Genomic DNA, 24541 nt, shown 5'->3' with positions numbered 1-24541 from the left:
ACCAGCATTCTGTTTCTACCATCCAGAGGTAGAAACTCGCAGTGCTTCAACCCTTACCGGTCTCGCTATCAGGCACCTCGTTCTCAGGCCAGGAATCAGCCCTTTTGGGCTAAGCACACCAAGAAGAGAACCGGCCCGGGTTCTGGCCCTGGCCGTAACCCACAATGACAATCAGCCGACCCATCCGAGGGTAGCAGTCATAGGGGGCAGGCTAACCCTCTTCTACCGCAGGTGGGTCGAGATCACTTCGGACCAGTGGGTCCTCGCCATCATCCGGGAAGGATATTACCTGGATTTCTTTCGGCTTCCGCCAAACAAGTTTGTGGAATCTCCTTGTTCGCCACTCAAGGCAGTGGCACTAGAAGTGACCTTGCAGAGGCTCCTGGCCCTAAAAGCCATAATCCCAGTACCTGCGGAAGAGGTACCTTCTGGGCATTATTCCATTTATTTCATAGTACCCAAGAAGGAGGGCACCTTCAGGCCCGTCCTGGACCTCAAGTCAGTCAACCGACACCTACGGGTCCCCAGCTTTCGCATGGAAACTCTACAGTCTGTCAAGAATTCAGTACAGCCAGGGGAGTTTCTCACCTCCCTAGATCTGTCAGAAGCCTACCTGCACATCCCAATTCATCGGGATCATCAGCGCTATTTACGCTTCAAAGTCCTGAATCAGCACTTCCAGTTCCGGGCCTTACCCTTCGGGTTAGCCACCGCGCCGCGGATCTTTACCAAGGTAACAGTTGTAGTGGCAGCGGCACTCAAGAAGTAAGGAATCCTCGTCCATCCCTACCTGGACGATTGGTTGATCAGGGCAAAGTCACTGGAAGAGAGTCACCGGGCATCCAACAGAGTTATAGCTCTTCTGGAAAGCCTAGGATGGGTAGTCAACATAAAGAAGAGTTCCCTACAGCCATCCCAGTTGCTGGAATACCTAGGGGTCCAATTCGACACCCAGGAAGACAAGGTCAGCCTGACCTCCAAGAGAAAGTCAAAACTCCGGACTCATCTGCAGGTCTTGCTGAGCGCCAGCCGGCCCACAGCTCGAGATTATCTCCAAGTCCTCGGCCTCATGGCATCCACCCTGGAGGTGGTGCCATGGGCGCGGGCTCATATGAGACCATTGCAACGTGCCCTTCTATTTCGATGGAGTCCGCGATCACAGGACTACACCATACACCTGCCTCTACCAACCAGAATGTCCTCCCCAACCTGGATTCTGCTCACCACAGATGCCAGCCTGAACGGATGGGGCGTGCACTGCGAGGAGCTCACCGCCCAAGGACGGTGGACCAGAGAAGATGGAATATCAACCGACTAGAGGCACGGGCAGTCAGGCTAGCGTGCCTGCGATTTGCCCACAGACTTCGCGACAGAGCGGTCAGAGTGATGTCAGACAACGCCACCACAGTGGCATACATCAATCGACAGGGCGGCACCAGAAGCCAACAGGTGTCGCTAGAAATAACTCCCCTGATGATTTGGGCAGAGGCCAATCTTCAGGACATCTCCGCCGTACACATCGCCGGGAAGGACAACAGTGCAGCAGACTTCCTCAGCAGAGAAAGCCTAAACCCAGGAGAATGGCAGCTGTCACCCACAGCCTTTCAGATAATTGTGGATCACTGGGGGACGCCAGCCATGGACCTATTAGCAGACAGGTCCAATGCTCAAGTTCCCAGATATTTCAGCCGCAGGCGGGATCCTCGACCTCAGGGGATCGATGCCCTGGTACAGCCGTGGCCTCAGAGGATCCTACTATATGCATTTCCTCCATGGCCCCTGTTGGGCGCCATTGTTCACAGGATTCAGCGACACAGAGGTCTAGTTCTTCTAGTGGCCCCAGATTGGCCAGGAAGACCCTGGTAAGCAGACATGAGAAGACTACTGGCAGGGAATCCTCTACCTCTGCCTCCATACCAGGACCTGCTACGGCAAGGCCCCATCCTCCACGAGGATCCAGCTCAATTCTCTCTTACGGTCTGGCCATTGAGAGGGCTAGACTGAAGAAAAGAGGATACTCAGAGCCGGTGATAGATACACTCCTCCGAGCACGCAAGTTCTCCACATCACTAACATATATCAGGATCTGGAGAATCTTTGAAGCCTGGTGCGATTCTCACAGCACCAATTCACATACCGCACAGATTCCTATCATTTTGGACTTCCTACAAGATGGAGTTCAGAAGGGTCTCTCCCTCAGCTCCATCAAGGTGTACAGGTAGCAGCGCTGTCTTGCTACGGTCCCAGACGTGACGGCAAATCCATTGCCCAGCACCCAGATGTTTCACGCTTCCTGAAAGGAGTTAAACACATTCGCCCGCCACTGAAGTGGCTAGTGCCCTTGTGGAACCTTAACGTGGTATTGGAATTTCTAGCGGGATCAGCCTTCAGGCCCCTTTGAGGCCTGTCTCTCCGTTTGTTAACCTTGAAGATGGTGTTCTTGCTGGCTGTGTGTTCTGCACGCCGCATCTCAGTGCTACAAGCTCTATTCTGTCGTGATCCATTTCTCAGAGTCACTCCAGAGGCCATCCATCTTCGTACAGTTCCTTCTTTTTTACCCAAAGTGGTCTCACACTTTCACCTCAACCAAACCATATCCTTGCCTACCACGGAAGGTTTGAAGAAATCGGAAGAAGGTCGAATACTACGTCATCTCGACATCGGCAGACTGCTGTCCAGATATCTGGAAATGTCGGAAGCAGTACGAAAGACGGACCACCTGTTCGTCCTGCACAGCGGGAAGAAGCAAGGGGAAGCGGCCTCACGGCCTACCATCGCCCACTGGATTAAAGAAGTTATCAAGGCAGCCTATGTAGAGGCGGGAAAACCACCACCTCTACAGGTCAAGGCTCATTCTACCAGAGCACAATCAGCCTCTTGGGCAGAAGCTAAGCTGCTGTCGCCTGCAGAGATATGTAAAGCGGCGACGTGGTCCTCCCTCCATACCTTCTCCAGATTCTACCGTCTGGACGTTCAGGCCAGGGAGGACACAGCATTTGCGAGGGCGATCCTACACAGTCCTCGGGCAGCCTCCCGCCCAGTCCGGGAGTAGCTTTTGTACATCCCATTTGTTTTGAGTCCATCTGCTACACGCTAGGAAATGTTAAGATTACTTACCTGATAATCTCCTTTTCCTTAGTGTATGCAGATGGACTCAGCATCCCGCCCGGCTGCTGGTATACATGGGGATTCGCTGACTCACGGTAAGCCATGTTTTGCTTATAATAGGGCTTCCACCCTGCCGGGTGTCGACGCCTTCCGGTTGAGAACACTGGCGGTCTCCAGCTACCATCAATTGGTCAGGGTAATCCTGCTGATTAATTGATCGGTCAGTACACATATAGCTATAACAGCTTTGCAAGGAAGATTACTGAATTGCTTTACTTCCTGTGGGGGTATATGTACCCGTGCTGACGTCAGATCCGTCTCCAACTGCTAGCACGAGCACACTATACCCATTTGTTTTGAGTCCATCTGCATACACTAAGGAATTTTCCCAGGGTAGGATCTCCTTTCTGTGCATTCACTAGATCAAAGGCAGGCATTTCGCTACACCATTGGGCTGTGGGAATAGCGGCCTGTTTAGCTTGATTAATGGTGAACGTTTTCACTTCTACAGTGGGAGATTCCTTCATTTGCCAGAGCCTATCTGATGTGGCACCCTCCTTGGCAAGTTGGTCTGCAAAGTCATTGCCTGCCTTGTAATGACCTTTTATCTTTTTCCAGTAGACTGTCCTTTCTTTTTCTTGCACTAACTGATCTAAGGCTAGAATCAATTCTCGGTATTTGACAGATTTCTTTTTAAAATTGAGCATTTGATTCGCTTTCCAGTTAGGAAGATGTGTCATGAAATGATGTCTGACATAGTCAGAATCTGTGCAGAATACAATGGTTTGTAAATCATGCTTTATGGCGGTTTGCATGCTGCTATCATGCTGCGCTGAGTTCTGCAATCTGATTTGAATTGGATCCCAGAGCATAGCTGAGGGGACTACAGGGGTATTTCTCCCAAGCTATTACTACTCTGGCTACTAATTCATGGTCACTATCCCTGTGGAAAGCACAATCGTCAGCAGAGGCTTTAGGGAAACAGTTGCAGATTTCTTTGTCATAGGCATAACGATAATGTGGTTCTGTTTTCTCAGTCTCAGGTTCCAAGATCAACTCGGCTCTTCTTCAGCAGCACAGTCGTGTAATTCGGCTAAATTTTGAGCCACAGCGCTTTTATGTCCTTGGCATATTGCACTTCAAGCGGCCAACCTTGAAGAGCGAGTGTCCAGGAAGTAATTTTGCTGCTGGAGACCTGACTGACTTTGATTTGGTCACTGGCTAGAAAATTTTTGGACTGATGGCAAGTCTCTGCTATTAGTTTTTCCCCTTGCACATAGCTTCTAAAGTGTTGAAACGCCCATACTGTAGTTAGCAGGGATTTCTCACACTCTGACTATTTCTTTTCCACTTCTGTCAGTGCTTTACTGGCATATGCAATGATCCGCAGGTCAGTATCATATTTCTGGTACAAGACAGCACTCATGCACTGGGGAGTGAAGGCTAATTCTAGGAAGAAGGTCCGGCCACTTTCCGGATAAGCAAAACAGGGAGCTTTACCCAGGATTCCCTTCAGCTCATCCATAGCTGATTGCTGCTCAGATCCCCACTGCCAGGGTTCATCCTTCTTCAGTTTTACCAGAGGCTGTGTGATCTCTGCATACTGGTCTCTGAACTGTCAAGAGTAGTTGCATATTCCCAGGAAAGAATGTAACTGTTTCAGAGTGGTGTTTTTATATTGTGGTGTTTTTATATTGTGTAAGGTGAGACTTCATACCTTAAATAATTTAGTGACTTCCTACACCACTGTCCTTGTGAGAGAGACAGTTTGGCTCCTGCCGCCTGCATCTGGGCCAAGACATGATCAATCTCTTGCAGGTGCTTCTGGAAGTTGGTACTCTGGATGTCATCCATGTGTGCACTAAGGTGTCCTTAGCATCTGCATCAGCTAATACTTTATGTAGGAAAATGTTGAAGTCTGCTGGTGAGTTTAGACACCCAAAGGGAGTTCTGCTTCAGATGTATTGTTTCTTCCCAAAAGAAAAAGCCAATGTATACTGATCTTTAGGTTCTACAGGGACTATCCAGAACCCTGATGCTAAATCAAGGTTGGTGGAATATTTAGCTCCCTGAATTCTGGTTAAATTCTGATCTAGCTGGTCCATGGGCCACCTGGACAGGGGCACAATGTTCAGTTTCCTGTAGTATATAGCTAATCTTTATGTGCCATTCTTTTTCAAGATGGGCCATATGGGAATGTTAAAGGTACTGTTACACTGTCAGAGGAATTATCATTCTTCTAGGGTGTTTAAGATTTCTTGCACTGATTTGTAGGAAGCTAGTGGTATTTTGTATTGGTGTACGAATACTGGCTTGCTTTTGGGGTCTGTCAGCACTTGAGTAGCATGTCAGTCAGTCAGGCCACAGTCATAGGCATCGATGGCAAAGATATCTTTGTATTTAAATAGCAGTTCCTTTAACTGATCTCTTTCTGCTGGGCTCCTACAAGCATTTGCTTCCCTGAGCTGATTGTTTACTGTCTCCTCAAATCCAGGGAAGGGTCATTCTGAGCTATCTCTACTCGCTCTTCTATCTCCTCCGAGATGGAGCATGTCTGAACTGAGCTAACTGGACTTCATCTGTCTCACTCTTGTCGTTCCCTTGACAGTAAGAGGTAGTCATTTTCCAGCTGAACTTTGAAAGCTTGATCATCATACGGACAAGTAAATTGTAAGTTAAGGCCTTTAGGAAGCATTTTGCACCACTCGGGGGGATTTTCTCCAGGGCCTACCTTGGGGTACCCAGGTAATTTACCTATGACCGACAGGTTTAGCTCTAAATCAGGGAAGGAGTCACCAATTAAGGAACCTAGGGATTCTTAGTCTCCCAATGCAATTTGGCTTAGGCTGGTATTTGTCACTAACAGGAACAGTACTGTGTCCGACACCTCCATACAAGGTGTGGCTCCCATAAACAATTCAGATTCTAAAAATCTGGTGTTTGGTGAGTAAAAATCCAATTTATCTAACATTTGTTGACCTTTGGCTATTCTGATTTTGAGGGGATAATATTGTACACTGCTAGGATGTCTACTTTCTCAGTGCTCACCACTTCACATACCTGTGGGACTGCCTGGCCAGACCTGAGGGATTTGGGAATGTTAAGGCTACCTACTGGATCACCTTCCAGTCTGCTCCAGACCCCATCATTCACTAGGTCTACATAGGTTCCCAGTCTGATAAGACAGTCTGAGCCCAAATACATCAGTGAATCTAAACCTCTAATTATGGAAAAGTTGTGGTACTGCCTATCTTCATTTCTAAATTACATGCTCCCTCTTGCAACTTAGTTTCATGTCCAGGTATGTCTACCAGAGTGTTATTGTGTTTTACTGCATCCAGTTCTTTCTTATTTTTCACCTTGTGGAAGAGGGACTCACTCATGAAGGAGTCCTCGCTACTGAGCATCAAGGGTACCTGTATGTTTTGGTTATCTGCTTGCTGGACATACACTGAAAAGGCATCTCCACTCCGGTGTACGTCAGCTTCCTGGGATGTACCAGGTGTGTGTGTTTTGGTTACAGGTGTGCTTACCTCCTGTGCTCCTGAATCTTCTCGACACTGTTGAATTGAAGGTGGATTTTGGTTGAGGCAAATCTCCATTCGATCAGTGTCTAGGACAGTGCTGAATATGGTCTCCTTTTTCAAGAGGATAACATTGTCATCATTATTTTCCCCTTCTTTGGGCTGTCTGTACCAAAGTACCAGTAGGAAGGGGTCTGCTGATCTCTGGAAATTTATTTTGAGAGTAGTCTCTCTGCTCTCTGGAGCAGGCACCTTGGGCCTCCTTCGAGCCACTTTTCCATATGGGAAAGAGTACCTAACTTGAGTCCATATGACCTCGTTTACATAATCAAGGATAGGAGACAGTCTCATGAGTAGTTCATTCCCAATTAGGAATTCCTCACCAGGGGTCTTGGTGATCAGAACTGGGTGCTTCACTTTCATCTTCCCTATCTGAAGAGTGAGCCATGCCTTACCTCTGACATCCACAGGCTTCCCTCCATATGCCCCATCTTGAAGTGGACTTACTCTTTGAGGAAGCCGAGAGCCTGTCAAACAAGCTCTGTGTGATTAGGGTAACCTTGAACCCCGAATCTAGAAGACCTTCCCAATTGAATACATTTTATATTCTGATGGGGATTGTGTAGAGGAGTCCCTGAGGCTTTAATTTCCCCAAGAAATATTTATTTATGAACTTTTATTTACCGATGTTCGTAGAATACATCACACCAGTTTACAAAGAACTGGATGAAAGGAAAATTACAATGAATGTGGGAGGGGAGCGAGGGGTAGGCTAGAAAGGGGACAAAGGGGGTAGGGAGCTAGAAGAGAGGGAGAAATGATAGGAACGCAGATGGTAGAAACAGCAGATCATAAACAATATACAATATAACAATATAAGTTCAGAACTTGAGAATAATCGAGGCTATATACAGACTATACAATAATGTCATACATTTTTTGAGACTACAAGTTGAGGATGGGTTCTGGGGTGGGGGGGGGGTGTGAGGGGAGGGAGGCAGGGGTGGGGGTAAGATTCCAGAGGGTGGAAGAGGAGCAGAAAGCTTGAGGGGTCAGGAAGCAGGTAGCTATAAGGTCTAGGTTTGGTTAGCATCGTGATAGGCCTTTTTAAAAAGCCATGTCTTGACTCCTTTTTTGAATTTGTGTAGAGATGGCTCTAGACGGAGAAAGGAGAGGAGGGAGTTCCAGAGGGAGGTGCCCGCAATAGAAAAGGCTCTTTTTCTGGTGAATGTAAGGTGGGCAGTTTTGAGCAATGGGGAGTGTAGGGTGCCAGCAAGGGCAGTTCCAGTGGGGCATTCAGTGGAGCGGAAATGTGGCATTTCCTCTAGCCAGGGGTGATTGCATTTGTACAACGAACTGTGTAGGATGGTAAGGGTTTTGTATTGGATCTGTAGGGTGATGGGCAGCCAATGCAGATCCTTTAATATGGGGGTGATGTGTTCCCTTCTACGGGTATTGGTTAAAACCCTAGCCATAGCATTTTGCAAGATCTGTAGGGGTTTGATGGTGGAGACAGGAAGACCCAGGAGAAGGGAGTTACAGTAGTCCAGTTTGGTGAGCATAGTCACTTGGAGTACTGTCCTGAAATGTTGAGTGTGGAGGAGTGGTTTAAGTTTTTCGAGGATATTTAATTTGTAGAAACCCCCCTTTAGGAGAGATTTGATGTGGGGTTTGAAGTTAAGATGTTGATCTATGAGAACACCTAAGTCTTTGACTGATTGCAGCATGGTGTGGGCTGTGTCTGTGTTGTGCATGGTTGGGTAGCATAAACGGTCTGGGTGATTGGAGATAATGATTTCTGTTTTTGATGTGTTTAGAGCTAGGTGGAGGTTAGATAGAAACATAGAAACATAGAAATGACAGCAGAAGAAGACCAAACGGCCCATCCAGTCTGCCCAGCAAGCCTCACACATTTTTTCTCTCATACTTATCTGTTTCTCTTAGCTCTTGGTTCTATTTCCCTTCCACCCCCACCATTAATGTAGAGAGCAGTGATGGAGCTGCATCCAAGTGAAATGTCTAGCTTGATTAGTTAGGGGTAGTAGGGGTAGTAACCGCCGCAATAAGCAAGCTACACCCATGAGTTTATAGAGGCCAGGCAGGACTCCCAAAAATGCATTGTTTCGTTGAGAGAGTTTTGAATGGGGATGATGATCTGCACATCATCTGCGTATAAGAAGAACTTTAGGCCTAGTTCGGAGAGCAGGCGGCTTAGTGGCAGGAGATAAATATTGAAGAGGGTGGAGGATAGGGAGGATCCTTGTGGGACGCCTTGTGTGAAGGGGATGTGTGCGGATTCATAGTTATCAATTTTTACTACATACTCCCTGTGATTGAGAGAGGATGAGAACCAGGAAAGGGCTATGTCTGAAATTCCTATTTCTGCTAGTCGGGTGATTAGGATCTGGTGGTTGACAGTATCGAAAGCTGCAGAGATGTCTAGGAGGGCAAGTAAGTATGATTTTCCATGATCCATGCCTTTGAAGATGGAGTCTGTCATTGGTACTAGTAGGGTTTCGGTATTGCGGGCTTTACGGAAACCAAATTGGGATGGGTGAAGGATGTTATGGTCTTCTAGGAAATTAGAAAGCTGAGTGTTAACTATCTTTTCCAGGATTTTGGAGATAGGCCGGAAGTTTGCTGGGTCTGTGGGGTCGAGGGTGGGTTTTTTTTAGGAGAGGCTTGACAATAGCAAGTTTAAGTGGGTCAGGGATAGTTCCAAAAGTGATGGAGCAGTTAATTAGGTCAGCAGTAGGTTTTGCGTTGGTGAAGGGAATAGAGAGGAGGATTTTTGATGGGATGGTGTCTGAGGTGTGGGTGGAAGGTTTCATCTTTTTTAGAATGGACTCTATTTCCTTTGTTGAAGTGAGGACAAAGGACCCAAGGTTGATCATCTTGTCATTGGGGAGCGGCGTGGTGGGAGGAGGATTTGTGGGGAAGCGAAGGAGAATGTTAGTGATTTTGTTCTTGAAGTACATCACTAGTTCTTCACATTTATCACTGGCGTTATCCTCCTTGTGTGTGATGGGGGTGGAGTTAGTGAGTTTTGCAACATACACAAATAAGACATTTGAGTTGAATTGATGATCGTGGATTTTTGCTGAGTAGAAATCTCGTTTGGCTTGGACAGTGGCTTGGCGGTACAAGTGTACGGTGTTTTTGTAAGCAGCTTTATGTGATGAGGAATGTTGTTTATGCCATGCGCGTTCTTTAGATCTTAGGTTCTGCTTTATCTTTTTTAGTTTGGCTGTGTACCATGGTTTTTTTTCTGTTTGTGTGAGGGGTATTTCTTTGTGGACAATGGGGCAGGTCTCATTGGCTACTATGGAGGTGAGATTATTCCATGACAGTAGGGCAGTGTCTGGGTTGGTAAGGTTGAGATTGTTGGGGGCGTTATCAAAAGCTAGTGTGAGGTCCTCTATGGAGCATGGTTTCCTGAAAGAGATGATTTTACTGTGTTTTTGTGAAGTGGGAGAGGTGGTGTTGGTTGTGAGGATGACATTGATGAGAAAGTGGTCGGACCATGGGACTGGGGTAGGTATAGGCGGGTTGGGTGCTATGATTTGCGAGTTAATGAAGAGGAGGTCCAGGGTATGGCCTGCTTTATGTGTGGGTGCAGAGATGATTTGTCTAAAGCCCATGGCTGGTAAGGGGGTCGAGAAAGGTCTCGCAAGCTGGGGTGGGAGGGCGGATGTCCACAAGGAGATTGAAATCCCCTAGTATGACAGTTGGGGTGTCAGGTTTGATGTTATCAGCGAGGTATTCGATGATGGGGGATGGATCATGTTCGAGTAGGCCTGGGGGGGCATAGATGAGGCAGACCTGCAATGCTTTGGAAGTAAATAGCCCTATTTCTAATTTTGGCAGGGGGTGGGAGGTTTGGAGTTTAAGGTTAAGACATTTTTTGGCAGCCAAGAGTAGCCCTCCACCTTTCTTTTTAGGTCTAGGGATCGAGAAAATGTCGTAGGTCTGTATGGGGAGTTGGTTTATGAAGACATGATCTGTGTTTTTTAGCCATGATTCCATGATGGCGCAGATGTCGGGATTGGAGTCTGTAAGCAGGTCATAGAGAATGGGAGATAGCTAGCGTGGTAAGTCCCAGAAATTGTATGACGGGTGAACTCATGATGGGTGTTAGGGATTTATGTTGGTTAGGTAGGTGTAGGCGTGCTGGGAGAGGTTTGCGTAGGAAGGGGCGGTAACGAGTAGGTATGGTGAGGAAACACATGGCAGCACAAGGAGTGGGGGGGGGGGGCAGAATGTGGGGTAGGGATCTGCTGACAAAAAAGTAGTTGATGCAGGTGAGTTAAATGCAAATAAATTGATCAGCAATACAAAGAAGTTAATAAATAAGGTGAATAAGAAAACAGATGTCATTAGAAGAGTCTCTCCATATGATTCAAGGGAGCCTTGGGACTGGAATAAAGACAAAAAATTTCGCTTGCTGAGGTACGTTATGAGGCAGGTATCAGAGTCAGGTGGCACAGCAGAATCAGTGCAGTGTGTAAAGCTTGGGGCAGGGTGGCGACACTGGGTTGGACGTCTAGACAGTCAAGAGCTGTTCTAGAAGATATTGATATGGGAGGTCTGGGCTTAGAAGGGGCGCACTAAGGGGCAGACCCCTTAGGTTGTGCTCCTTCGTGTGCGTGGCGCGCGGCGCCGCAGAAGCAAGCTCTATTTTAAATGTTTCAAAGGTCCCATCTCCCAGGCATCGACGTCGGCGTGGCTCCCCACCTGAAGGTAATTGGAGGGTAGAGCTCAGGGGCTCACGTCGTTGGTCGTGGCGAAGTTCCTGGTAGGTGGCAACGACAACAGAGGTGTCCCGGACTGCAGGGTCGGCAGGAAGAAGAGGGCCGCAAAACGGAGGGCTCGTGCCCCGAGAGGCAGCGCGAGCTGGCTGGAGAGCAGAAGAGAAAGAGTCGCGGAAGCGAGCTCTATTTTAAATGTTTCAAAGGTCCCACCTCCCAGGCACCGGCGTCAGCGTGGCTCCCCACCTGAAGGTAATTGGAAGGTAGAGCTCAGGGAGGGTTGCTGGGCTCACGTGGTTGGTCGCGGCGAAGTTCCTGGTAAGCGGCAACGGCAACTGAGGTGTCCCAGGCTGCAGGGTCGGCAGGACATCCAGAAGGGGTGCAGAACTTTCCTGCGGCTGGATATCACCTGGTGCATTAGAGGTATGGGCATCTCTGAGTTCAAACAGGGAAGGCTCCAGGGCACTTATGGTAGAGACCTAGGAAGGAAAAACAGGATCGGTTAGTCATTGTGTACTAGGGGAGGACCCAGAAGTTCTGGAGCCTTCCTTTGGTGTGCCGGGCCTGTTGCCACTCTTAGATTCCTCAGACATTTTCTTTTTTCTGAGGAACTTTATCTGGTGGAGCAGGCACACTGTGGCTTTGGTCGACAAGCTTCTGGATGACGACTGTCAGCTCGGCCAGCTGATTATCCATAGGAGGTCTCTGGTTATATTTTTACCACTGCCTCCAGTTGTGATTTCTTTCGGGTGGCTGCGAATCTCTTGCACCCTTTCCTGGATTAGCTGCTGTGCCATTAGATTGCTCCTGGGGAGGAGGTGTCTAGGGCCTGTCAGACTTAGGATAGGAAGATAGGGGATTAGTTTCAAACGGGCCGATACAGTACAGTGTGCTCCCGTGGAGCACACTGTTAGGCCGGGTTTGGCCGCACGTTTTCGACGCACTAGTTTTACCCCTTATACATTCATTCTCACTGGGTCCTTCATTTTCACCGCGAGCGGAGCACATCCTGTGGCACACAGGGGGCCTTCATCTTCGCAGCAAATGGCGCACCGAGGCCTTCATCTTCGCCGTGAGTGGAGCGCATCCCGTGGTACACGGGAGCCTTCATCTTCGCTGTGAATGGCGTGCTGGGGCCTTCATCTTCGCCGCGAGTGGCGCACGTCCCAAGGCACATGGGGATTTTCATCTTCATGCGCTCTGTTGACGGTATGTTGGGGTCTCCTCTGCCATTTTCTGCGCAGAATTGCCCCAGGACTATTTTAAGAGCAAATAGATAAAAAACTTGCCGGTGAAATCTCTCTTCCATGCATCCAATTTAGAAATTAGAAGATTGCCTTACTTGCTCCTCATCCACCTGCCCAGCCCATTTTTATCAAAGTCTCCCAATGGTTTTATTAGGGATGTGGATAAGAACATAAGAACATGCCATACTGGGTCAGACCAAGGGTCCATCAAGCCCAGCATCCTGTTTCCAACAGTGGCCAATCCAGGCCATAAGAACCTGGCAAGTACCCAAAAACTAAGTCTATTCCATGTTACCATTGCTAATGGCAGTGGCTATTCTCTAAGTGAACTTAATAGCAGGTAATGGACTTCTCCTCCAAGAGCTTATCCAATCCTTTTTTAAACACAGCTATACTAACTGCACTAACCACATCCTCTGACAACAAATTCCAGAGTTTAATTGTGCGTTGAGTAAAAAAGAACTTTCTCCGATTAGTTTTAATTGTGCCCCATGCTAACTTCATGGAGTGCCCCCTAGTCTTTCTACTATCCGAAAGAGTAAATAATCGATTCACATCTACCCATTCTAGACCTCTCATGATTTTAAACATCTCTATCATATCCCCCCTCAGTCGTCTCTTCTCCAAGCTGAAAAGTCCTAACCTCTTTAGTCTTTCCTCATAGGGGAGTTGTTCCATTCCCCTTATCATTTTGATAGCCCTTCTCTGTACCTTCTCAATCGCAATTATATTGATATTGATAACTTAATCATCTAATTATATTGATATTGATAACTTAATCATCTAAGAACTTGATAACCTACCAGCATCCCTGACCTGTTTTCTCCTTTCTCCCTATTCTGAAACAAATCTTTATTCATCTTTAAAAATATAAGATGTGCCATGCTAGGTCACACCAAGACTCCTTTAAGCCCAGCATCCTGTCTGACAGTGGCCAATACAGATCTGGGAAAAACTCAGCAGATCCCAAAAAGTAGATACATTTCTTGTTGCCCACTCCCAGGGATAAGCATTGGCTTTTCCTAAGTCTACATGGCTAATTGTTTTTGGACTTTTTCTTCCAGGAGCTTGTCCAAACCCCTTTTAAATGCAGCTATGCTAGTTGACTTGACCGCAACCTTTCTTTGAGTTATGGATCACATTGCATGCGATCTGAACTCTTGGGGTATTCTATGCAGAAAATTTTTAAATTCTGAAAAATTCTGCTTTCCTAGCGTGTAGCAGATGGACTCAGGACCAATGGGTATAGTGTACTCCTGATAGCAGCTGGAGACAGAGTCAGATTTCAATCTGACGTCAGCCTACATATACCCGTGCAGGAAGCTCTGCTCTTCAGTATTTCTCAGTCTTCTTAGCAGTTTGGGACACTACTCACGCTTGCACAGCATTAGAAAATCCAAACCAAAAGAAGAAAGAAAAAATCTTACCTCTACAAGACGAGCCCTGCTCTCCTGCGGTGATACCTAAGGGTCCCTCCCCTATTCGAGAATTCCTGAGGTGATTTCCGAGATCCCTAAGAGGTAAGCCTCGGTCCGGTAGCCGGTTCCTGGCGTCGACTTAGCCCCCTGAATGGCTGAGAGGCAGCGGGTGCAATACCGAGCGCGGCGGTGAAGGTATTCCCCCTCTCCCCACGCAGCCAGAGTCTGCCCGGCACAAGACCGGGAAACGCCGAGACAAGGTAAGGTAGAAAACTTTATTTAAGTCTCCGGTCTCCGAGGCTCGGTGAGCTGCACAGATCACCATCCGGCGTCTGTTCCATCGGGTTGAGCAGCCCCGTCCAAGCTAGGCCCGATCCGGTGCAAGGGTCCTTCCACGTGGAGACCCTGCAGGGGGGGGGGGGTCACCATCTTGCCCGCGTGGTTGTCTGTGCCATTTCCCCACCTTGATCGCTGTATTGTCCACACAGCTAGCAGTGCACACAGCAGCAAGCTGTTCGCACAAACTACTTGTGCGCACAGCAGCGAGCTGGATGCACAAACTACTTGTGCGCACAGCGGCGCGTGCATCTGTGCCGGGCGCACAGTGGCGTGTTCAATGGTGCCGGGCGAACAAATAAACTTGTGCGCACAGCAGCGCATGCATCTCCCTAAGTACGGGCCTGCACGCACATCTTCGGCACCTTGCACGCACAGCGTCGGCGCACCTGGAACGCACAAATAAGCCTCCCGGTGCACGCACATACGCGCATAGATGAGTTTTGAACCACTCCACGCGCACAAATCATGGCACCGTCGGCCAAGAAAACCAAGGGACAAGTCCTCTGCCCAGCCTACCACCTGAGAGCTGAGCAACACAAAGTGGCCTCTGCCCTGTGCCTACAGGGCAAAGAGGCTGTGGGGGAACCAAGGCAAGGCCCCCCTCAGCCAGTAGAGGAATCCGGCTCCACCAATGACAGCACACCAGACCTCTCTATCCCCAGCTTGGGCCCTCCTCAGATGGGCTCCTCAGATGGGCCCTCCTCAGATGGGCTCCTCCTCAGATGGGCTCTTCCACCCAGGGACCTTTTCCTGGGTGGAATTCTTCAAAGGGCTGCAAACCTTTGTCCAGGCGCAATCAGTGCCACCTGTGACACAGCCACAGTCTCCACCGGAAGAGCATAACCTTCCAGGCCCCTCTCGACCTCCCCGAGATGTGCCTCCACCCCGAGACATGCCGCCTCCGGGCAAAAGCCTCCCCTTAGGGGACTCAGACACCTCTGAGAAAGAGCCAGACTCCCTGGAGGAAGGGGAAATCACTCCAGGAACGGAACCATACCGAACCATGATGCGTTTCTTCTCCAAAGACGAGTTAACAGATCTCATGTCTCTGAGCCTGAAGACACTGGCCATCCCAGGCACAAGCACCGCAGCGGAGCCAAAAATGAACCCTGTTTTGGTTGGCCTCTGTCAGGCTTCATGCCATTTCCCAATGCTGCAGGCCATACAACAACTGATTGACCTGGAATGGAATGCCCCACAGGCCAGCTTCAAAGGAGGACGGGCCCTAGAAGCCCTATACCCCCTGGACCTCTCAGCCAAAGAACTCCTGCGGTTCCCCAAAGTGGACGCTTTGGTCTGTGCGGTCTCAAAGCGCACCACCATTCCAGTTATAGGACGAACTGCACTCAAGGATACCCAGGACAGACGTCAGGAATCCATCCTCAGTCATTTGATGTTGCAGCCATGTCCCTACAGATAGCTGCCTGCTGCACCAGGTGACACGTGCCTGCTTGTCGCTGTCCAAGGAAGCAGCCACGTCCGTCGAAACATTAGAACCGGCGATATCGTTTCTAATGGATGTGACCTCCGACCTGGTGAGCACCTCAGCCAGGGGCATCTCATCTGTAGTGGCAGCCAGAAGGCAACTCTGACTCTAAAGTTGGTCAGCCGATACGACTTCCAAGACAAAACTCACGAGAATGCCCTTTAAAGGAGCCCTCCTGTTGGGAAGCGAACTGGAGAAGTTAGCTGACAAATGGGGCGAATCCCCAGTACTTCGGTTACCGGAGGACAGAAACAAAAGAAACCAACGCCCCTATCCCCGAAGATCCAAGGGCAGAGGATCCCAGTGTTTTAGACCGTACAAAAACATATACCAAGCACCTCACCCCACAGGCAGGGGCCAGTCCTTTCTGAAAAGACACAACAAGAGGGGAGTCGGCTCAGGTCCAGGCCCCAGCCACACCCCACAATGAGAATCAACAGACCCATCCACAGGAAGAAGCCATAGGGGGCAGGCTTGCCCTATTCTACCAAAGATGGGTCAAGATAACGTCGGACAAGTGGGTCCTAACCATCATTCAAGAGGGATACTACCTGGACTTCCACAGTATCCCTCCAGACAAATTCATGAAATCACCGTGCCACTCCCCTCCAAGAGGACGGCAGTGGAAACCACACTGAGAAAACTACTCGCCCTAAGGGCAATAACACCGGTGCCCACGCACCAACAAAATACTGGGCACTATTCCATCTATTTTATCGTCCCCAAGAAAGAGGGAACGTTCCGGCGCATCCTGGACCTCAAGTCTGTCAGTTGCTACCTGAGGGTACCACACTTCCGCATGGAAATGCTACGCTCGTTCATAAGGGCAGTACAGCCGGGAGAATTTCTGACCTCTCTGGATCTGTCAGAAGCCTACCTCCACATCCCGGTCCATCACGACCACCAGCGCTCTCTACGTTTTGCGATACTGGACCATCACTACCAGTTCCGGGCACTACCCTTCGGACTAGATACTGCCCCTCGGACGTTCACCAAAACCATGGTTGTAGTGGCGACGACACTGAGGAAAGAAGGAATCCTCATATGTCCATATCTGGACAATTGGCTGATCAGGGCAAAAGCTCCAGAGGAAAGTCCCTAGGCGACCAGCAGAGTCAAGAATCTACTGCAGAATCTCAGGTGGGTCGTCAACACAACCAAGAGCTGCCTGCAGCCCTCCCAATCACTAGAATACCTGGGAGGCCGGTTTGACACCAAACAAGACAAGGTCGTTCGTCCCCCTACAAGGAGAAGGAAACTGATGGACCAGTTGCGAAACCTGTTGACCTGTCTTCGCTCCAAGGTATGGGACTACCTCCAAGTCATCGGCCTCATGACATCAACATTAGATGTCGTCCCATGGGCAATGGCCCACATGCGACCACTACAATGTCCCCTACTGTCGCGATGGAACCCTATGTCCCAGAACTACTCCATTCACCTCCAGCTACCAGCAGAGGTGCGGACCCAGCTCCAATGGTGGCAACAAGAAGACCATCTGAGCAAGGGAGTAAGATTATCCCCACCGACCTGGGTCTTTCTCACCACGGATGCAAGCCTACGAGGATGGGGAGCCCACTGCCAGGAACCGACGGCCCAGGGACAATGGGACAAGGAAGAATCGGAATGGAACATCAACCGACTGGAAGCCTGGGCAGTCAAACTAGCCTGCCTTTGATTCAGTCACAGACTCCGGGGCAAATCTGTCAGTCATGTCAGACAACGCCACAACAGTTGCCAGATCAACCGCCAGGGAGGAACCAGAAGCCAACAGGTGTCCCTGGAAATAGACCCCCCTAATGGCGAGGGCGGAAGCAAACCTACCAGGAATATCAGATGCCTACATCGCGGGAAAAGACAACGTCACTGCGGACTACTTAAGCAGAGAAAGTCTAGACCCAGGGGAATTGATGCTGTCTACCACATAAGAACATAAGAAAATGCCATACAGGGTCAGACCAAGGGTCCATCAAGCCCAGCATCCAGTTTCTAACAGTGGCCAATCCAGGCCATAAGAACCTGGCAAGTACACAAAAACTAAGTCTATTCCATGTTACCATTGCTAATGGCAGTGGCTATTCTCTAAGTGAACTTAATAGCAGGTAATGGACTTCTCCTCCAAGAACTTATCCAATCCTTTTTTAAACACACCTATACTAACTGCACTAACCACATCCTCTAGCAACAAATTCCAGAGTTTAATTGTGCGTTGAGTAAAAAAGAACTTTCTCCGATTAGTTTTAAATGTGCCACATGCTAACTTCATGGAGTGCCCCCTAGTCTTTCTATTATCCGAAAGAGTAAATAACTGATTCACATCTACCCGTTCTAGACATCTCATGATTTTAAACACCTCTATCATATCCCCCCTCAGCTGTCTCTTCTCCAAGCTGAAAAGTCCTAACCTCTTTAGTCTTTCCTCATAGGGGAGCTGTTCCATTCCCCTTATCATTTTGGTAGCCCTTCTCTGTACCTTCTCCATCGCAATTATATCTTTTTTGAGATGCGGCGACCAGAATTGTACACAGTATTCAAGGTGCGGTCTCACCATGGAGCAATACAGAGGCATTATGACATTTTCCGTTTTATTCACCATTCCCTTTCTAATAATTCCCAACATTCTATTTGCTTTTTTGACTGCCGCAGCACACTGAACCAACGATTTCAATGTGTTATCCACTATGACGCCTAGATCTCTTTCTTGGGTTGTAGCACCTAATATGGAACCTAACATTGTGTAACCATAGCATGGGTTATTTTTCCCTATATGCATCACCTTGCACTTATCCACATTAAATTTCATCTGCCATTTTGATGCCCAATTTTCCAGTCTCACAAGGTCTTCCTGCAATTTATCACAATCTGCTTGTGATTTAACTACTCTGAATAATTTGGTATCATCCTCAAATTTGATTATCTCACTTGTATTTCTTTCCAGATCATTTATAAATATATTGAAAAGGGTCCAAATACAGATCCCTGAGGCACTCCACTCCCCACTCCTTTCCACTGAGAAAATTGTCCATTTAATCCTACTCTGTTTCCTGTCTTTTAGCCAGTTTGCAATACATGAAAGGACATCGCCACCAATCCCATGACTTTTTACTTTTCCTAGAAGCCTCTCATGAGGAACTTTGTCAAACGCCTTCTGAAAATCCATGTTAATCAAGTTAGCCAAATTAATCAAGTTATTAAACACACATATATCCACAATTGCTTTTTGAGGAGAATACTGAAGAGCAGAGCTTCCTGCGTGGGTATATGTAGGCTGACGTTAGATTGAAATCTGACTCCATCTCCAACTGCTGTACACTATATCCATTGGTCCTGAGACCATCTGTCTACACTAAGGAAAACAAAATACATCACAGTCTTTAGGTATTTAACTTAAAATGTAATAAAGAAAAATTAAAAATTAGTATTCAAAGATGGAGAGTTTTTTTTTTAAATATTTTGAGCAGAATTTGAGTAGGAGTTTGTTCCACACTCTCTCCCTGCTCCCCTTTCTCTCTGCCCTCAGGCTCTTAATTTCTCTGCTCTTTACTATCTCTCCCCTCCCCGTCCAGGTTCATTCCCTTCCACTGTCTCCACCTCCCAGCTCTCTACTCCTATATTTGCTTTCTTTGTCCCATTCTCACACACCCTCCCTCCCTCTTTCACACACACATCCTAACATAGGTTCCCGCACTCTCGCTCACACCCCCGCCCTCAAACAGGTTCACTCTGTCCTGCTCTCTCTCATGCACACACACACTCTCACATGGGCTCCCTCTGTCCTCCTCTCATTCACACACACACTCACATCCTCACACAGGTTCCCTCTCTCTTGCGTGCATGCATACACCCTCACATAGGCTCCATCTCTTCTAGCAAGCATGCAGTCACAGAGGCTCTTTCTCTTTCTTTGCATAGTCATACACCCCTGCACATAGGCGCATGCACGCTCTCTCTCTCTCTCTCTCCACACACACACTCACCTTTACACAGGTTTCCTCTCACACACAAACACACACCCTCATAAAATCCCTTCCTCACACACACCCTCACTCAGTCTCACACCCTCCTGTGTGCATCATTCACACACACACACACACTGTCACAGGCGGTATCAATGTCGTCAGCTGTTCACTACTCCTCTGCTGCGAGCAGGATGGGCTCCGCTTGCAACCCACTGGGGCCTCCCTTATCTTCAGCCACGAGCGGGATGGGCTCCGTTCATGGCCCACTGGACCCCCTTCATATTCAACTGCGAGAGGGATGGGCTCTGCTCATGGCCCACTATGGCCTTTATCTTCAGCCACAAGCAAGATGGGCTTTGCTCGCAGCCCGCTAGGCCTCCCTCCGGTTGCAAGCAGGATAGGGTCTGTTCTCAACCAGCTAGGCATCCCTCCACTTTAGCTGCGTGTGGAATGGGCTCGGCTCGCAGCTCATTTGGCATCTTAAAATTCTGCAAAAAAAAAAAATTCTGCACAAGAGGGGCATTCTGCGCAAATTCTGCATGCCGCAGTAGTGCAGAATTCCCCCAGGAGTAACTCTGGACAGCCCCTATAATCTTCAACCCAGGATGTGTTTAGGCTTTGTGAAGCGTTTTGGTAAAACAAAAGAAAAACAAGGAAATAGTCTTGCAGCGTCTGCACACATGCAAAATCTATAGTGTACTCATAGATAGGATTTGGGATTGAGATAAGGAGAGAAGTACCAGCATACTGAAGCTGAAACTAGAACATGCATCAGGAACTGGAGTCTTGGTTGGAAAATGGAGCTGGAGCTTGACTCTGTACCATAGCTGGCAGCAGGAATAGGACTAAAGCAGCAGCTGCATCTGCAGGCTGGCAACAGGACTAGAGCAGATCTAGATCTGCTAACCTGGAGTGATTGATTGGGACTTGGCATTGAGAACTGGAGCTGGAGCTCCACCAGAACCAGGCAGACTAAAGCCAAAGCAGGAACTTAGAGCTACATCTAGCCTGGTCTCCTGGGGGAGAATGGCCATCTTCACTCTCCTTGGGTCACTTATAACCCTTGGCCTTGCTTGCCTCCACCTCCCTGGCTAAAGCTTCCATCTGTCTTTTCCCAGCTATTAGTTCAAACCCTGCCAATGTCTTCCCCTGACATTTAGATAATTCTCGTTTCAGCAACTACATTGATCTTGGCTTTTTCACTAGCATCAGCATTTTGTAGCATTCCATCTTGTTTGGCATCAGTTTCTGGCCTATAGAATGGTCTTAAACCTTGACCCTTGTAATGAAGAAGTTAAACAGAACCAAATTAACAACAACATATATAGAGTGGAGAATCAGTTGTTAAATGATTTTAAGTAAATAAAAAGTATATGCAGAAAAAGCAGGTTAAAATCTCTGGGCAGTTTTCAAATGGAAAGCACATTCATACTTTTTCTTTTGAAAATTGGTACAAAATCTAAGGGTTTAGAAATATCTAGACTTTGCACTTGCTCACACAGTTTGAAAATTGCCTCATTAATGGCATCTATTTAATATCTGTTACATAAAATTCTGTACTGTATGGACTTCTGTTACTGTTTTTAATACTTAAAATTGTTTAGGATCAGCAGAAACATCTGTGCTCCTTAAGAAGGAGTAAAATGTGCCTAGGATCTTGGTGTGACTACAGTACTCATGAGGGCATCTCATGCTTCCCCAGTAATACAGTTTTGTTTTTTTCCAATGCCTGCAGGCAACTGCAAAGATGAAATGACCTGTGTTAAGGAGGAAATATTTGGTCCTGTTATGTCTATCCTGCCTTTTGATACTGAAGAAGAAGTCCTGGAGAGGGCCAACACCACCATGTATGGTCTGGCAGGAGGAGTCTTTACCAGGTATGCAGGATATCAGTTTTGTTATTTTAAGCTTTTGGGATTGAGAATGAGGTGGTGTTGTGCTGTATCCTCTGAAAACGGCAACCATTGTATCTGCTGATTTCCCTTTGGATTCCTATGATCACACATGTATGTGGCAAAACAATAGAGGCAGTTTGCTTTCTGAGCACATTTCTCTCCAGTTCCCCCTTTAGAGTATTGTGCCTTAAGTGGGTTTTTCTTTTGCTACCTGCATGTATATGTTAAGTCATGTAGCTATCATGTAAATTAGTTTGGCCATCAGTTTGGAACAGTAGAACTTGAGCTTGAAAGGGAATCATGCTTCTAAAGTCTCAGTAGTTATTCTTCCTCAAACTTTTGAAAAGGTGGGAAGACTTGAGGCACAGCAATATTCTAGCTTCAATACCAGTTTACAACTGAAGATGGGAGCTCCTGAAGGCTGATAAGAACATTAGATATGCCATGTTGGATAATACAATAGTAACATAGTATTGACAGCAGAAAAGGACCAAATGGTCCTTTCAATCTGCCCAGCAAGTAGTAAATGCCATTCCATGCAGGTTATCCCTTTGCCTTATGTTGCTTGATTTTGATTATTAATATTACTATCTAACCCATAACAAATTACTGCTAGCAACATTTTTATGTGGTGAGCAGCTGCCTTATTAATTTGGACAATGCTGTTTGAACATGCTTTGCTTTTGGATATGGCTATAGAAGCAGTCCAGAGCTTTTTCCATGATGTCTGCATATCAGTATCCCAGAACGTAAAAGTTGGGGCACAGTGTTGGCAGAGAGAGATGTTGCAGTTGCATCAAATGCATCAAGTCTAATTGGTTAAGAACATAAGAAGTTGTCATACTGGGTCAGACTGAGGGTCCATCAAACCCAGCATCCTGTTTATAATAGTGGCCAATCCATGTTATAAGTACCTGGCAAGTACCCAAACATTAAATAGATCCCATGCTACTAATGCCAGAAATAGCAGTGGCTATCCCCTAAGTCAACTTGATTAATAGTTTATTGACTTCTCCTTCAGGAACTTAACCAAACCATTTTTAAACCCAGCTATACTAACTGCCCTAATCATATTCTCCAGCAACAAATTCCAGAGCTTAATTGTACATTGAGTGAAGGAGAATTTTCTCTGATTTGTTTTAAATGTGCTATTTGCTAACTTCATGGAGTGCCTCCTAGTCATTCTATTATCTGAAAGAGTAAATAACTGATTCACATATACCCATTCTAGTCCTCTCATGATTTTATAGACCTCTTATAATCCCCTCAGCCATCTCTTCTCCAAGCTGAAAATCTCAAATCTTTTTAGCCATTCCATCCCTTTTATTTTTATCATCCTTCTCTGTACCTTCTCCAATACACCCATATATCTTTTATGAGATGCAGTGACCAGAGGGCTATGTAGAGGCATAATGACATTCTCCATTTAATTCCCCATTCCCTTCCTAATAATTCCTAAAATTCTGTTTGCTTTTTTGACCGCATTCCGACAATTCCAATGTATTATCCACTATGCCAGCTAGATCTTTTTCCTGGGTGGTAACTTCTAATGTAGAACCTAACATCATGTAACTAGAGGATGGGATATTTTTCCCTATATGCATCACCTCACACTTATCCATATTAAATTTCACCTGCCAATTGGATGCTTAATGTTCCAGTCTCTCAAGGTCCTCCTAAAATTTATCACAATCAGTATGTGATTTAACTACTCCAAATAATTTTGTCTCATTGCAAATTTGATCCTACTCTCCGTTTCCTGTCTTAACTAGTTAGCAATCCACTAAAGGACATCACCTCCTATCCCATTACTTTTTAATTTCTTAGAAGCCTCTCATGAGACTTTGTTAAACGTCTTTTGACAATCCAAATACACTACATCTGCTGGTTCAACTTTATCCGCGTTTGTTAACCCCTTCAAAAAAAATGTAGCAGGTTTGTGAGGCAAGACTTCCCTTAGGTAAATCCATGCTGGCTGTGTCCCATTAAACCATGTCTATCTCTGTTCTGTGATTTTTATTCTTTAGAATGGGTTCCATTATTTTTCCCAGCACTAAAGTCAAGCTCACCAGTCTGTAACTTGCTAGATCATCCCTGGAGTCCTTTTTAAATATTGGGGTTACTTTGGCCACCCTCCAATCCTCATGTATAATGGCTGATTTTAATAATAAGTTACAATTTCCTAGCGTGTAGCAGATGGACTCAAAACAAATGGGTATTGTATGCTCGTGCTAGCAGTTGGAGACTGATCTGACGTCAGCACGGGTACATATACCCCCACAGGAAGTAAAGCAATTCAGTAATTTCCGTCTCCAAAGCAGTTTGGAGCTACCTCACGCTCGCTGAGCGTGTTTCCAAATCCTAACGACTAAATTTATAGAAGAAATCTACTAACGACGAGCCCCGCACTCCTGTGGTGATACCAGGCGGTCACTCACCCAGTTGAGTTTCCCGAGCTGACTTCCGTGGTCCCTCGGAGGTAAGAGCCTCGGTCCGGTGGCCGGTTCGCGGCAGGGACCCAGCCCCCGAGTGAGAAGGGCTCGGGCGTGGACTTGGCCCCCGAGCGGTTCGGGCGTGGCCTAGAGGCAGCGGGTGCACTTCCTTAAGCACAGCGGTGAGGTATTTCCCTATCCCCCCGCAGACTGAGACCGCCCGGGTCGCAGCCGGGAAGCGCCGAAGACAAGGTAAGGCGTACATCTTCTCCGAGGAAGTGTGGACTAACTGGGCCTGCCTACGTGGCTGCCCGCCTGGGAGGTCGCCATTGTTGCCTGCCTACTTCTCCTTTCTAATTCAGCTCTTTTGCTTGCTACACGCACG

General features: G+C 47.4%; 1 protein-coding gene across 3 annotated transcripts in view; it reads left to right on the top strand.

Annotated features, from left to right (window-relative positions):
• ALDH9A1 (aldehyde dehydrogenase 9 family member A1) overlaps positions 1 to 24541 on the top strand; it is a 339496-nt gene that overhangs the window by 277162 nt on the left and 37793 nt on the right. For all 3 annotated transcript variants that reach the window (XM_029618255.1, XM_029618257.1, XM_029618256.1), the window contains exon 10: positions 21565 to 21706. In XM_029618255.1, coding sequence (XP_029474115.1) covers positions 21565 to 21706 — 142 coding nt within the window. The remainder of the gene's footprint in view (positions 1 to 21564; positions 21707 to 24541) is intronic.

The sequence above is a fragment of the Rhinatrema bivittatum genome, chromosome 10 (assembly GCF_901001135.1).
Source record: "Rhinatrema bivittatum chromosome 10, aRhiBiv1.1, whole genome shotgun sequence".
Taxonomy (NCBI): Eukaryota; Metazoa; Chordata; class Amphibia; order Gymnophiona; family Rhinatrematidae; genus Rhinatrema; species Rhinatrema bivittatum.
The sequence above is the reverse complement of the archived record's forward strand: the minus strand, read 5'-3'. Positions and strand labels throughout refer to the sequence as shown.